The sequence below is a fragment of the Oncorhynchus mykiss genome, chromosome 18 (assembly GCF_057628025.1).
Source record: "Oncorhynchus mykiss isolate SJ-2025 chromosome 18, ASM5762802v1, whole genome shotgun sequence".
In the NCBI taxonomy this organism is placed as follows: Eukaryota; Metazoa; Chordata; class Actinopteri; order Salmoniformes; family Salmonidae; genus Oncorhynchus; species Oncorhynchus mykiss.
Window position 1 is genome coordinate 5,906,035 of NC_143039.1, and position 15,149 is coordinate 5,921,183.

At 46.3% G+C, this 15,149-nt stretch overlaps 1 protein-coding gene across 4 annotated transcripts in view; it reads left to right on the forward strand.

Annotated features, from left to right (window-relative positions):
- Positions 1-13,653, forward strand: part of LOC110519261 (tripeptidyl-peptidase 2) — a 75,680-nt gene extending 62,027 nt beyond the window's left edge. Inside the window, exons 21-30 of one of the 4 annotated variants that reach the window (XM_090206989.1) lie at positions 2,461-2,705; positions 4,097-4,175; positions 6,222-6,260; positions 6,582-6,664; positions 6,695-6,805; positions 7,563-7,659; positions 9,575-9,705; positions 11,163-11,415; positions 11,570-11,689; positions 12,419-13,653. In XM_090206989.1, the coding sequence (XP_090063115.1) occupies positions 2,461-2,705; positions 4,097-4,175; positions 6,222-6,260; positions 6,582-6,664; positions 6,695-6,805; positions 7,563-7,659; positions 9,575-9,705; positions 11,163-11,415; positions 11,570-11,689; positions 12,419-12,508 (1,248 nt within the window). In that variant the 3' untranslated portion in view covers positions 12,509-13,653. Of the gene's footprint in view, positions 1-2,460; positions 2,706-4,096; positions 4,176-6,221; positions 6,261-6,581; positions 6,806-7,562; positions 7,660-9,574; positions 9,706-11,162; positions 11,416-11,569; positions 11,690-12,418 lie in introns of all 4 variants that reach the window. The other 3 variants (XM_090206988.1, XM_090206991.1, XM_090206990.1) reach the window with 3 other exon arrangements.
- The last annotated feature ends 1,496 nt before the right edge of the window (positions 13,654-15,149 follow it).

Genomic DNA, 15,149 nt, shown 5'->3' on the forward strand with positions numbered 1-15,149 from the left:
CACCAGGTAATAACCACAACATTAGAAGAGACTACTGGTCTCTAGAGACTCCTACCACACCAGGTAGTAACCACAACATTAGAAGAGACTACTGGTCTCTAGAGACTCCTACCACACCAAGCATGAAATTTGTATTTGTGGTCCTGGTGACTGGACCTTTTTTGGAACTTCATTATTTTGGTCTTACTGATATTTACTGTCAGGGCCCAGGTCTGTCAGGTCCCAGGTCTGTCAGAACCTGTGCAGAAGACCTAGGTGCTGCTGTAGGCCCTCCTTGGTTGGTGACAGAAGCACCAGATCATCAGCAAACAGTAGACATTTGACTTCAAATTCTAGTAGGGTGAGGCCGGGTGCTGCAGACTGTTCTAGTGTCCTCGTCAATTCGTTGATATACAGTGCCTTGCGAAAGTATTCGGCCCCCTTGAACTTTGCGACCTTTTGCTACATTTCAGGCTTCAAACATAAAGATATAAAACTGTATTTTTTTGTGAAGAATCAACAACAAGTGGGACACAATCATGAAGTGCAACGACATTTATTGGATATTTCAAACTTTTTGAACAAATCAAAAACTGAAAAATTGGGCGTGCAAAATTATTCAGCCCCTTTACTTTCAGTGCAGCAAACTCTCTCCAGAAGTTCAGTGAGGATCTCTGAATGATCCAATGTTGACCTAAATGACTAATGATGATAAATACAATCCACCTGTGTGTAATCAAGTCTCCGTATAAATGCACCTGCACTGTGATAGTCTCAGAGGTCCGTTAAAAGCGCAGAGAGCATCATGAAGAACAAGGAACACACCAGGCAGGTCCGAGATACTGTTGTGAAGAAGTATAAAGCCGGATTTGGATACAAAAAGATTTCCCAAGCTTTAAACATCCCAAGGAGCACTGTGCAAGCGATAATATTGAATAATATTGAAATGGAAGGAGTATCAGACCACTGCAAATCTACCAAGACCTCTAAACTTTCAGCTCATACAAGGAGAAGACTGATCAGAGATGCAGCCAAGAGGCCCATGATCACTCTGGATGAACTGCAGGGATCTACAGCTGAGGTGGGAGACTCTGTCCATAGGACAACAATCAGTCGTATATTGCACAAATCTGGCCTTTATGGAAGAGTGGCAAGAAGAAAGCCATTTCTTAAAGATATCCATAAAAAGTGTTGTTTAAAGTTTGCCACAAGCCACCTGGGAGACACACCAAACATGTGGAAGAAGGTGCTCTGGTCAGATTAAACCAAAAGTGAACTTTTTGGCAACAATGCAAAATGTTATGTTTGGAGTAAAAGCTACACAGCTCATCACCCTGAACACACCATCCCCACTGTCAAACATGGTGGTGGCAGCATCATGGTTTGGGCCTGCTTTTCTTCAGCAGGGACAGAGAAGATGGTTAAAATTGATGGGAAGATGGATGGAGCCAAATACAGGACCATTCTGGAAGAAAACCTGATGGAGTCTGCAAAAGACCTGAGACTGGGACGGAGATTTGTCTTCCAACAAGACAATGATCCAAAACATAAAGCAAAATCTACAATGGAATGGTTCAAAAATAAACATATCCAGGTGTTAGAATGGCCAAGTCAAAGTCCAGACCTGAATCCAATTGAGAATCTGTGGAAAGAACTGAAAACTGCTGTTCACAAATGCTCTCCATCCAACCTCACTGAGCTCGAGCTGTTTTGCAAGGAGGAATGGGGGGAAAAATTCAGTCTCTCGATGTGCAAAACTGATAGAGACATACCCCAAGCGACTTACAGCTGTAATCGCAGCAAAAGGTGGCGCTACAAAGTATTAACTTAAGGGGGCTGAATAATTTTGCACGCCCAATTTTTCAGTTTTTGATTTATTAAAAAAGTTTGAAATATCCAATAAATGCCGTTCCACTTCATGATTGTGTTCCACTTGTTGTTTATTCTTCACAAAAAAATACAGTTTTATATCTTTATGTTTGAAGCCTGAAATGTGGCAAAAGGTCGCAAAGTTCAAGGGGGCCGAATACTTTCGCAAGGCACTGTATATGTTGAAGAGGGTGGGGCTTAAGCTGCATCCCTGTCTCACCCCACGGCCTTGACATGTGTGTTTCTTTCCCCCCAATTCTAACTGCACACTTATTGTTTGTGTACATTGATTTTATAATGTTGTATGTTTACCCTCTCCTCTCCTCTCCTCTCCTCTCCTCTCCTCTCCTCTCCTCTCCTCTCCTCTCCTCTCTTCTCTTCTCTTCTCCTCTCCTTTCTTTCCCTCCCCTCCCCTCTCCTCTTCCTCTCCTCTACCTCTCCTCTCCTCTCCTCTCCTCTCCTCTCCTCTCCTCTCCTCTCCTCTCCTCTCCTCTCCTCTCCTCTCCTCTCCTCTCCTCTCCTCTCCTCTCCTCTCCTCTACCTCTACCTCTACCTCTCCCTCTCCCTCTCCCTCTCCTCTTCCTCTCCTCTCCTCTCCTCTCTCTCCATCAGTACTCTCTGAAACTAGAGAAAGGTGACTACACGCTGCGTCTGCAGGTGCGTCATGAGCAGGCCAGTGAGCTGGAGCGTCTGAAGGACCTTCCGTTTGTGGTGTCCCACCGTCTGTCCACTACTCTGACCCTGGATGTGTACGAGTCTCACCGCGCTGCCCTCTTGGCTAAGAAGAAAACCAACTCCCTGACCCTGACCCCTGGAGCTACCCAGCCTTTTTATGTTACAGCCCTGCCTGACGACAAGTAAGTAACCCCTGACCCCTAGAGACCCTGACCCCTGGAGCTACCCAGCCTTTTTATGTTACAGCCCTGCCTGACGACAAGTAAGTAACCCCTGACCCCTAGAGACCCTGACCCCTGGAGCTACCCAGCCTTTTTATGTTACAGCCCTGCCTGACGACAAGTAAGTAACCCCTGACCCCTAGAGACCCTGACCCCTGGAGCTACCCAGCCTTTTTATGTTACAGCCCTGCCTGACGACAAGTAAGTACCCCTCACCTCTGGTGACCCTGACCCCTGACCCTCACCCCTGGTGACACTGACCCCTGGAGCTACCCAGCCTTTTTATGTTACAGCCCTGCCTGACGACAAGTAAGTAACCCCTGACCCCTAGAGTCCCTGACCCCTGGAGCTACCCAGCCTTTTTATGTTACAGCCCTGCCTGACGACAAGTAAGTAACCCCTGACCCCTAGAGACCCTGACCCCTGGAGCTACCCAGCCTTTTTATGTTACAGCCCTGCCTGACGACAAGTAAGTAACCCCTGACCCCTAGAGACCCTGACCCCTGACCCTCACCCCTGGAGACCCTGACCCTGACCCCTGACCCTCACCCCTAGTGACCCTGACCCTCACCCCTGGAGACCCTGACCCTCACCCCTGGAGACCCTGACCCTCACCCCTGGAGACCCTGGCCCCTGACCCCTGGAGACCCTGACCCTCACCCCTGGAGACCCTGACCCCTGACCCTCACCCCTGGAGACCCTGACCCTCACCCCTGGAGACCCTGACCCTCATCCCTGGAGACCCTGACCCCTGACCCTCACCTCTGGAGACCCTGACCCCTGACCCTCAGTACTGACCCCCTGGAGCTACTCATCCCTTTTTGGTCACCTCACTGCCTGATGATAAGTGAGTGCCTCTGGGCCTAGAGGCTCTAATCATAACCCTGAACCTGACCTCTCTGAGAAGAACCCATCTATCACCATGGAGACCCAACTCAACACTGTTTAGAGATGTAATGTTCAGCAGTTTGAAGTCTGTTCTCCTTCATCTAAAAACACAGTCTCTGACTCCCCCCTTCTCCATCCCCCCCTCTCTCTCTCTCCTCTCCCCCTCTCTCTCTCTCTCTCTCTCTGTATTCCCCCCCCCTCTCTCTCTCTCTCTCTGTATTCCCCCCCCCTCTCTCTCTGTCTCCTCTCTCCCTCCCCCTCTCTCTCTCCTCTCCCCCCCCCCCTCTCTCTCTGTCTTTCCCCCTCTCTCTGTCTCTCTCTGTCTCCTCTCTCCCTCCCCCCTCCCCCCCTCTCTCTACTCTCCCCCCCCCTCTCTCTGTCTCTCTCTGTCTTTCCCCTTCTCTCTGTCTCTCTCTGTCTCCTCTCTCCCTCCCCCCTCCCCCCCTCTCTTTCTCTCTACCCAGGGTTCCTAAAGGAACATGTCCAGGATGCTATCTGACCGGCTCCCTGGTCGTGCCTAAGGGAGAATACGGCAAGAAAGCAGTGAGTGGCTCTTTCTACTGTCACTCAACAGCTCTCCTACACTCTCATTGGCTCACTCCTTTTATGGCCCCCACTCGTCATCCTTCTCAACCAATCAGAAGCGTTGCTAGCATCACAGTTTTAGTTGCACGTTGCTTTGATGCTCTTTTCACTGTGTGGTGGGAGGGGTTTTCTAGTTCCTGCCTGCGACTCCGTGGCCTGTGATTTGTAGATGCTGCTGTCCGTCACTCTGGTCTTTGTTGTGTTCAGGAGTTCTGTTGGGTTCTGTTTAGTTCTGGTCTACTTGCCACTAGTTGTAAACGATGAGAGAGAAGCAGTATGACTTGTCACTAGTTGAGAGAGAGAGAAGCAGTATGACTTGTCACTAGTTGAGAGAGAGAGAAGCAGTATGACTTGCCACTAGTTGTAAACGATGAGAGAGAAGCAGTATGACTTGTCACTAGTTGTAAACGATGAGAGAGAAGCAGTATGACTTGTCACTAGTTGAGAGAGAGAGAAGCAGTATGACTTGTCACTAGTTGAGAGAGAGAGAAGCAGTATGACTTGCCACTAGTTGTAAACGATGAGAGAGAAGCAGTATGACTTGCCGCTAGTTGTAAACGATGAGAGAGAGAAGCAGTATGACTTGCCACTAGTTGAGAGAGAGAGAAGCAGTAGGACTTGCCACTAGTTGTAAACGATGAGAGAGAAGCAGTATGACTTGTCGCTAGTTGTAAACGATGAGAGAGAGAAGCAGTATGACTTGCCACTAGTTGAGAGAGAGAGAAGCAGTATGACTTGCCACTAGTTGTAAACGATGAGAGAGAAGCAGTATGACTTGTCACTAGTTGTAAACGATGAGAGAGAAGCAGTATGACTTGTCACTAGTTGAGAGAGAGAGAAGCAGTATGACTTGCCGCTAGTTGTAAACAATGAGAGAGAGAAGCAGTATGACTTGCCGCTAGTTGTAAACGATGAGAGAGAGAAGCAGTATGATTTGCCACTAGTTGAGAGAGAGAGAAGCAGTAGGACTTGCCACTAGTTGTAAACGATGAGAGAGAAGCAGTATGACTTGTCACTAGTTGTAAACGATGAGAGAGAGAAGCAGTATGACTTGCCGCTAGTTGTAAATGATGAGAGAGAGAAGCAGTATGACTTGCCACTAGTTGTAAACGATGAGAGAGAAGCAGTATGACTTGCCGCTAGTTGTAAACGATGAGAGAGAAGCAGTATGACTTGCCACTAGTTGAGAGAGAGAGAAGCAGTATGACTTGTCGCTAGTTGTAAATGATGAGAGAGAGAAGCAGTATGACTTGCCACTAGTTGTAAACGATGAGAGAGAAGCAGTATGACTTGCCGCTAGTTGTAAACGATGAGAGAGAAGCAGTATGACTTGCCACTAGTTGAGAGAGAGAGAAGCAGTATGACTTGTCGCTAGTTGTAAACGATGAGAGAGAAGCAGTATGACTTGTCGCTAGTTGTAAACGATGAGAGAGAAGCAGTATGACTTGCCGCTAGTTGAGAGAGAGAGAAGCAATAGGACTTGCCGCTAGTTGTAAACGATGAGAGAGAAGCAGTATGACTTGCCGCTAGTTGTAAACGATGAAAGAGAAGCAGTATGACTTGCCACTAGTTGAGAGAGAGAAGCAATAGGACTTGCCGCTAGTTGTAAACGATGAGAGAGAAGCAGTATGACTTGCCACTAGTTGTAAACGATGAGAGAGAGAAGCAGTATGACTTGCCACTAGTTGTAAACGATGAGAGAGAAGCAGTATGACTTGCCACTAGTTGTAAACGATGGGAGAGAGAAGCAGTATGACTTGCCACTAGTTGTAAACGATGGGAGAGAGAAGCAGTATGACTTGCCACTAGTTGTAAACGATGAGAGAGAGAAGCAGTATGACTTGCCGCTAGTTGTAAACGATGAGAGAGAGAAGCAGTATGACTTGCCACTAGTTGTAAACGATGAGAGAGTAGCAGTATGACTTGCCGCTAGTTGTAAACGATGAGAGGCTGTATGCTCCTTCCTGTGTTCTCTCTCTCACTGTGTGTTATTCTGACCACCAGGGACAGGCCTCTGCAAAACGACAAGGAAAATTAAAAAAGGTACTGATGACCTAGAAATCACTGTCAAATCCTCAAAAGGAAAATGGTGTTTTATGTTGTGAATCACTGTGGGGAAGAATTAAGATATTTGCTAGCCCCACCAACATGTAAATATATTTCTACTGGCAAAGTTAGACAAGGTTCATTTCCTCTGGTGGTCAATATAGCAGCACAGTTGTGTTCTGTCACCGTAACAACGCATTCTAACTGACAAGGGATTGGACAGACGGCAGGGGGGGAAGTGTTGTAGAGGCTTATGGGTAACGTAGTCCTAGAGGGTGTCAGTGTGTTAACCAGTGGTTTTTTATCTTTCTCATCAAGGACATTGTGCCAGTGGTCTATCACCTCATCCCTGCACCCAACAAGAGCAAGAACGGAGCGAAGGAGGGAGCGAAGGAGGGGGTGAAGGAGAAAGAGGGAGCGAAGGAGGGGGCGAAGGAGAAAGAGGGAGCGAAGGAGGATGCGAAGGAGGGAGCGAAGGAGAAGGATGTGAAGGAGGAGTTTGAAGAGGCTCTCAGAGACCTGAAGATACAGTGGATGACCAAGTCAGTCTCTCTGTCTGTTTGGGTCTCTCTACCTGCTCTCAGTCTGTCTGTTTGGGTCTCTACCTGCTTGCTGTCAGTTTCTCTCTGTCTGTTTGGGTCTCTCTACCTGCTGTCAGTCTCTCTCTGTCTGTTTGGGTCTCTCTACCTGCTGTCAGTCTCTCTCTGTCTGTTTGGGTCTCTCTACCTGCTGTCAGTCTGTCTGTTTGGGTCTCTCTACCTGCTGTCAGTCTGTCTGTTTGGGTCTCTCTACCTGCTGTCAGTCTGTCTGTTTGGGTCTCTCTACCTGCTGTCAGTCTCTCTCTGTCTGTTTGGGTCTCTCAACCTGCTGTCAGTCTCTCTCTGTCTGTTTGGGTCTCTCTACCTGCTGTCAGTCTCTCTCTGTCTGTTTGGGTCTCTCTACCTGCTGTCAGTCTCTCTCTCTCTCTCTCTCTCTCTCTCTCTCCCTCCCTTACCTCTACGTCTCTCTCTCTCTCTCTCTCTCTCTCTCTTCCTCCCTTACCTCTCTCTCTCTCTCTCTCTCTCTCTCTCTCCCCTTCTCCCTTCCCTCTCTCTCTCTCCCCTTCCCTCTTTGTCTCTCTCTCTCTCTCTCTCTTCCTCCCTTACCTCTCTCTCTCTCTCCCACCCTTACATCTCTCTCCCACCCTTACATCTCTCTCTCTCTCTCTCCCCTTCTCCCTTCCCTCTCTCTCTCTCCCCTTCTCCCTTCCCTCTCTCTTTCTCCCCTTCCCCCTCCCCCCCCCCCCCCCCCCCCCTCCAGGTTAGACACCAGCTCCCTGTATGATGACCTGAAGGAGAACTTCTCTTCTTACCTGCCACTACATGTTCAGAGGCTGCACCAGCTCGACTCTGAGAAGGTACACACACTATCTGCTGTTGATTAATCATGTCTAACCTTGATCTCTCTCGCTCTCTTTCTCTGCTGTTGATTAATCGTGTCTAACCTTGATCTCTCTCTCTCTCTCTGCTGTTGATTAATCGTGTCTAACCTTGATCTCTCTCTCGCTCTCTCTCTCTGCTGTTGATTAATCGTGTCTAACCTTGATCTCTCTCTCTCTCTCTCTCTCTCTCTGCTGTTGATTAATCGTGTCTAACCTTGATCTCTCTCTCTCTCTCTGCTGTTGATTAGTCATGTCTAACCCTGCTCTCTCTCTCTCTCTGCTGTTGATTAGTCGCGTCTAACCCTGATCTCTCTCTCTCTGCTGTTGATTAGTCGTGTCTAACCCTGATCTCCCTCTCTCTCTCTGCTGTTGATTAGCCGTGTCTAACCCTGATCTCTCTCTCTGCTGTTGATTAGTCGCGTCTAACCCTGATCTCTCTCTCTGCTGTTGATTAGTCGTGTCTAACCCTGATCTCTCTGCTGTTGATTAGTCTCGTCTAACCCTGATCTCTCTCTCTGCTGTTGATTAGTCGTGTCTAACCCTGATCTCTCTGTGCTGTTGATTAATCGTGTCTAACCTTGATCTCTCTCTCTCTCTCTCTGCTGTTGATTAGTCATGTCTAACCCTGCTCTCTCTCTCTGCTGTTGATTAGTCGCGTCTAACCCTGATCTCCCTCTCGCTCTCTGCTGTTGATTAGTCGCGTCTAACCCTGATCTCTCTCTCTGCTGTTGATTAGTCGTGTCTAACCCTGATCTCTCTGTGCTGTTGATTAATCGTGTCTAACCTTGATCTCTCTCTCTCTCTCTCTGCTGTTGATTAGTCATGTCTAACCCTGCTCTCTCTCTCTGCTGTTGATTAGTCGCGTCTAACCCTGATCTCCCTCTCGCTCTCTGCTGTTGATTAGTCGCGTCTAACCCTGATTTCTCTCTCTGCTGTTGATTAGTCGTGTCTAACCCTGATCTCTCTCTCTCTCTCTCTCGCTGCTGTTGATTAGCCGTGTCTAACCCTGATCTCTCTCTCTGCTGTTGATTAGTCACGTCTAACCCTGATCTCTCTCTCTGCTGTTGATTAGTCGCGTCTAACCCTGATCTCTCTGCTGTTGATTAGTCATGTCTAACCCTGATCTCTCTCTCTGCTGTTGATTAGTTGTGTCTAACCCCTCTCTCTGCTGTTGATTAGTCGTGTCTAACCCTGATCTCTCTCTCTGCTGTTGATTAGTCGTGTTTAACCCTGATCTCTCTCTGCTGTTGATTAGTCGCGTCTAACCCTGATCTCTCTCTCTCTCTCTCGCTCTGCTGTTGATTGGTCGCGTCTAACCCTGATCTCTCTCTCTCTCTCTGCTGTTGATTGGTCGCGCCTAACCCTGATCTCTCTCTCTCTCTCTCTCTGCTGTTGATTAGTCGTGTCTAACCCAGATCTCTCTCTCTGCTGTTGATTAGTCGTGTCTAACCCAGATCTCTCTCTCTCTGCTGTTGATTAGTCGTGTCTAACCCAGATCTCTCTCTCTGCTGTTGATTAGTCGCGTCTAACCCTGATCTCTCTCTCTCTGCTGTTGATTAGTCGTGTCTAACCCTGATCTCTCTCTCTGCTGTTGATTAGTCGCGTCTAACCCTGATCTCTCTGCTGTTGATTAGTCGCGTCTAACCCTGATCTCTCTGCTGTTGATTAGTCATGTCTAACCCTGATCTCTCTCTCTGCTGTTGATTAGTCGCGTCTAACCCTGATCTCTCTGCTGTTGATTAGTCATGTCTAACCCTGATCTCTCTCTCTGCTGTTGATTAGTCGTGTCTAACCCTGATCTCTCTCTCTGCTGTTGATTAGTCGCGTCTAACCCTGATCTCTCTCTCTCTGCTGTTGATTGGTTGTGTCTAACCCTGATCTCTCTCTGTAGGAGCGTCTGAAGCGCCTGGGTGACATCGTAACGGCCTCTGACATGGTTCTGTCTCAGATCGACCAGACGGCCCTGGCAGTCTACCTCACCTTAAAGACCGACCCTCGCCCTGACGCTGCCACAATCAAGAGGTGCACCACTAAGTCTTAGCCTGAGTCCCAAATGGCACCCTATTCCCTATATAGTGCACTACTTTAGACCAGACCATATAGAACCCTATTCCCTATATAGTGCACTACTTTAGACCAGGGCCCTATAGAACCCTATTCCCTATATATAGTGCACTACTTTAGACCAGAGCCATATGGAACCCTATTCCCTATATAGTGCACTACTTTAGACCAGAGCCATATAGAACCCTATTCCCTATATAGTGCACTACTTTAGACCAGAACCCTATAGAGCCCTATTCCCTATATAGTGCACTACTTTAGACCAGAACCCTATTCCCTATATAGTGCACTACTTTAGACCAGGGCCCTATAGAACCCTATTCCCTATATATAGTGCACTACTTTAGACCAGAGCCCTATGGAACCCTATGCCCTATATATAGTGCACTACTTTAGACCAGAGCCCTATAGAACCCTATTCCCTATATATAGTGCAATACTTTAGACCAGGGCCCTATAGAACCCTATTCCCTATATATAGTGCACTACTTTAGACCAGAGCCATATGGAACCCTATTCCCTATATAGTGCACTACTTTAGACCAGAGCCATATAGAACCCTATTCCCTATATAGTGCACTACTTTAGACCAGAACCCTATAGAGCCCTATTCCCTATATAGTGCACTACTTTAGACCAGAACCCTATTCCCTATATAGTGCACTACTTTAGACCAGGGCCCTATAGAACCCTATTCCCTATATAGTGCACTACTTTAGACCAGAGCCCTATAGAACCCTATTCCCTATATAGTGCACTACTTTAGACCAGGGCCCTATAGAACCCTATTCCCTATATAGTGCACTACTTTAGACCAGGGCCCTATAGAACCCTATTCCCTATATAGTGCACTACTTTAGACCAGAACCCTATAGAACCCTATTCCCTATATAGTGCACTACTTTAGACCAGGGCCCTATAGAACCCTATTCCCTATATAGTGCACTACTTTAGACCAGAACCCTATAGAACCCTATTCCCTATATAGTGCACTACTTTAGACCAGAACCCTATTCCCTATATAGTGCACTACTTTAGACCAGAACCCTATTCCCTATATAGTGCACTACTTTAGACCAGGGCCCTATAGAACCCTATTCCCTATATAGTGCACTACTTTAGACCAGAACCCTATTCCCTATATAGTGCACTACTTTAGACCAGAACCCTATTCCCTATATAGTGCACTACTTTAGTCCAGGGCCCTATAGAACCCTATTCCCTATATAATGCACTACTTTAGACCAGAACCCTATGGTCAATAGGGTTCCATTCAGGGCTCACACTTAGACAGTCAGGTCACAACAGATTGTCTGTCTGTTAAATCCGTTAAAACCACTCCCCTTTACCTCATTTCTATTGGACAGAGAATTTGATATCTAATAGAACTTCCTGTTTCTGTGTGTTTCCTGCAGTGACATGGAGAAGCAGAAATGTTCCCTGCTGGATGCTCTGTGTAGGAAGGGCTGTGCCCTGGCCGACCTGGTACTGCTGCCTGCTCCACCCCAGGACGGGGCCGGGGGGGCCGGGGGGGCCGGTGACGGGGCAGAGACGGGGGCTGAAGAGGAGGAGGTGACCAGCTCTGACGACGCCCAACAGGGCAGGGCCAAAGCCTTGACAGACACCTTCTGGGAGCTGCAGAAGTGGGTGGAGCTAACGGACTCTAAGGTGAGGAGAAGAGGTGTGGCCAGCTGTTTCCTCGACGATCCCCGGCTTACGCCACAACTTGCAGTGGATGATGTGTCAACGGTAACTTACATATGAATCATCCATCTCAATCTTTCTCCCAAATTTTTGATGGTTTGATCCCCTTCCTCCCCAGGTGTTGACGTTCTCCTACAAACATGCACTAGTCAATAAGATGTACGGCAGAGCCCTGAAGTTTGCCTCCAAGATCGTAGAAGATAAACCCAGTAGAGAGAACTTGAAGAACTGCATTCAGGTTAGAAACATCCTCTGCACAACTACCCGATACATCTACTTCCTGTTAGTCATGTTTTACAGCCTCCGCACAACTACCTGATACATCTACTTCCTGTTAGTCATGTTTTACAGCCTCCGCACAACTACCTGATACATCTACTTCCTGTTAGTCATGTTTTACAGCCTCAGTCCAACTACCTGATACATCTACTTCCTGTTAGTCATGTTTTACATCCTCAGTCCAACTACCTGATACATCTACTTCCTGTTAGTCATGTTTTACATCCTCTCTCCAACTACCTGATACATCTACTTCCTGTTAGTCATGTTTTACATCCTCTCTCCAACTACCTGATACATCTACTTCCTGTGTGTCATGTTTTACATCCTCAGTCCAACTACCTGATACATCTACTTCCTGTTAGTCATGTTTTACAGCCTCAGTCCAACTACCTGATACATCTACTTCCTGTTAGTCATGTTTTACAGCCTCAGTCCAACTACCCTGATACATCTATTTCCTGTTAGTCATGTTTTACAGCCTCAGTCCAACTACCTGATACATCTACTTCCTGTTAGTCATGTTTTACAGCCTCAGACCAACTACCCTATACATCTACTTCCTGTTAGTCTTAGACTAGCAGTGTTTAATCTGTCTGTAACACCTGAACAAAGAGACTAAAGCTCAGAGACATTCAGATTGCAATCTACTTCCTGTATGGTGACATCACGTCCTGTTTGTTTCCAGGTAATGCGGTCCTTGGGCTGGATGCACTGTGCCACTTTCACAGAGAACTGGCTGCCCATCATGTACCCTGCCGACTACACTCCCTTCTAGACACTCTGTTACACACACACACACATACACATACAGCAGGCATGGATTGACCTCACAAACATAAACACACATCTGAAAACAGTCAGCGATTTTCTTTTTACCAAGTCTTGACTGAATGCCTCGAAACAATGTGGTCGCGTAGAGAAGATTTCAACCCAGACATATTTTCAGAGCTTCTTGTTAAAAACCCTCCACTGTTGTTCAGTTGTAGATAGAAAGATGGAAGTCCCAGAACGGATTGGATCGTTTCATCTTTATCTGATATTTCTGTTCTGAATGTTTCACCCTCCTGAAGGAACCCGGTCTGTAGAAAGGTACCGACACGCGTCATAATACACATTATAAACAGGCAATATAACACGTTATTATTCTCCCTGATGGATGTTTAAGTGTGTGTGTGTGTGTGTGTGTGTGTGTGTGTGTGTGTGTGTGTGTGTGTGTGTGTGTGTGTGTCCGTCCTCTCTTTGGAATCCCTGGAAAGAGCCTCCCTCGTTGTCAGGATTCCACAGTGATCCTGTCCTCGCTTTTTTTTCACCCCTCCCTCCCTCCTTCCCTCCCCCTTTCTCTGTACTGTAAATTAAGCATTTGAGGTTTTAGTTACGGTCTGAAGTTCAGGGTTCATCTGTCTCATTCTGTCTTCTCGTTGCCAACGACAGTCTCTCCTAATGGCCTTAACTTAATCCACCACGGGACCGTCAGCGCCGTCCAACTCTGACTCCGGATCGATCAGAACAACCTCCTCATATCTCTCTGGTTGTGGCCCAAACACCACCCTATTCGCTATATAGTGCACTTCTTGTGACTAGAGCCCTGCGGGGGTTTCATACGGCTGTGATTTGAAAGCAGTGCACTCTATAGGGAATAGGTTAACATTTGGGAGGCATCCTATCGGTTCTCTCTGCTGGTGTCAAAAGACCTTTCGGATAATATTAATGGGATGTCTTGTATTTATATTACAACTCAAAACCTTAGTCAATTAAACAACAATATTTTACGGAATGTTAAGATTTTAAGGAAATGTACTTTTTAGTATTATTTTATAACCATATTCTTCCTGGACGACATGTGGAAAGTACCAACACACAGTTTTGTTATCACTGTAATGGAATTATGTCACAAATGAATAAAAAGATTTGGAAGAGTAATTGTATGAGTGTCTTATGGAGTTATCTGATCCAACAGTCGACAACTTAGGACTTCCTATATCCACAACCCATTTATATTTGACCATAGAAACTGGAACAAAGACAGCAAAGCGTATATATTTTTTATATTTAATATCAATCCAAATTTTCCAAGTACATGTTTGTAAAGAAAAGGAAGCTGAAGCATTTACATCGAGGAACCCATTTTGAGCCTTTTTTGTTGTTGTTGTTTGTGTTGTATGTGGGACATATTTGGGAGATGGACCGTCGCTAGGCAACAGTCCCGAAACGCGATTGAGAGAACAAGGACTTCTGAAGCTTCAAGTAAGCAATGTTACTAAACTAGTTGTGTTGAATCAGTTTAAAGTGAAACTAATGAATTATGACATGTAGTGAATATATGAACAGGTAGTGCAGGATGTCATGTAAAAATCTTACCGGCATGAAATAGTTTCCAATCGTTCAGATAGTTGCGTTGTAATATTTTCACGGGCTGTTTCTTTCTGCCTGTCGACTGCTATCGTTATGATGAGTTGACTGTAAAATATGAATTGCTAAAGTAAACCAGTAGTGATTAGGGACTGTTAGCCATTTTTAAAATGAGCAGGATAAATGTGTCTGTTTTCTGAAGGAACTGTCTAGCCAACTGGGACAGCCAACTGCCCACATTGGGCACGTTTCTCTGCGCGTCTTTTATGGCTATGTGGGAAGCTAATCAACTTCAAAATCAATTCAACTTCAAGAGGGCCGTCTTGGTTTAGCTTGGCATTAAATAAGCAGCGCACACCCCTGTGACAAGTCAACTACTGTAATGAAACCCCCTAGCAGACCCCTAGACTACCATACACACCATCATGCACTGCCTCAGTCAGAAACTCTTGTCTAGACTACCATCTCATCCCAATTATATTCAAATAAAAAGGCCAATATAGCTTGGAAAGACAATCAGTGCAGCCTCTTTCAGTGCACGTTTGTCAATATACCCTCATCTCTCTCCTCTCCCACATTACAGACATTATGAGTGGCTTCTCTAGTATTTTAGTTAACTGTTATCCTGTTATCTCTACCCATTCTACAGACATTAAAACTGATATCCTGTTATCTCTACCCCTTCTACAGACATTAAAACTGATATCCTGTTATCTCTACCCCTTCTACAGACATCAAAACTGTTATCTCTACCCTTCTACAGATGCTAAAACTGTTTATCTTGCACTCATCCCATCATACCAACACAACGATATATTTAGAGAGGAGACCATCTGACACACACATCTATCCATTACCCAATCTCTGTTTACAAGCAGCATGTGTAATAGCAGTTTTGAGTCAGTGCTGTGGAGAGATACACACACACTATTACTCAGTCTCTGTTTACAAGTAAGTAATCCCAGTTTGTAAATAGAGGTTTGACAGAGAGTTGTTGCACCAAGTTATGCTCAATGTATTTTCTGGTCACAGCAGGTATTTCTAGTGAGTGTTTTTTACAGTAGCTT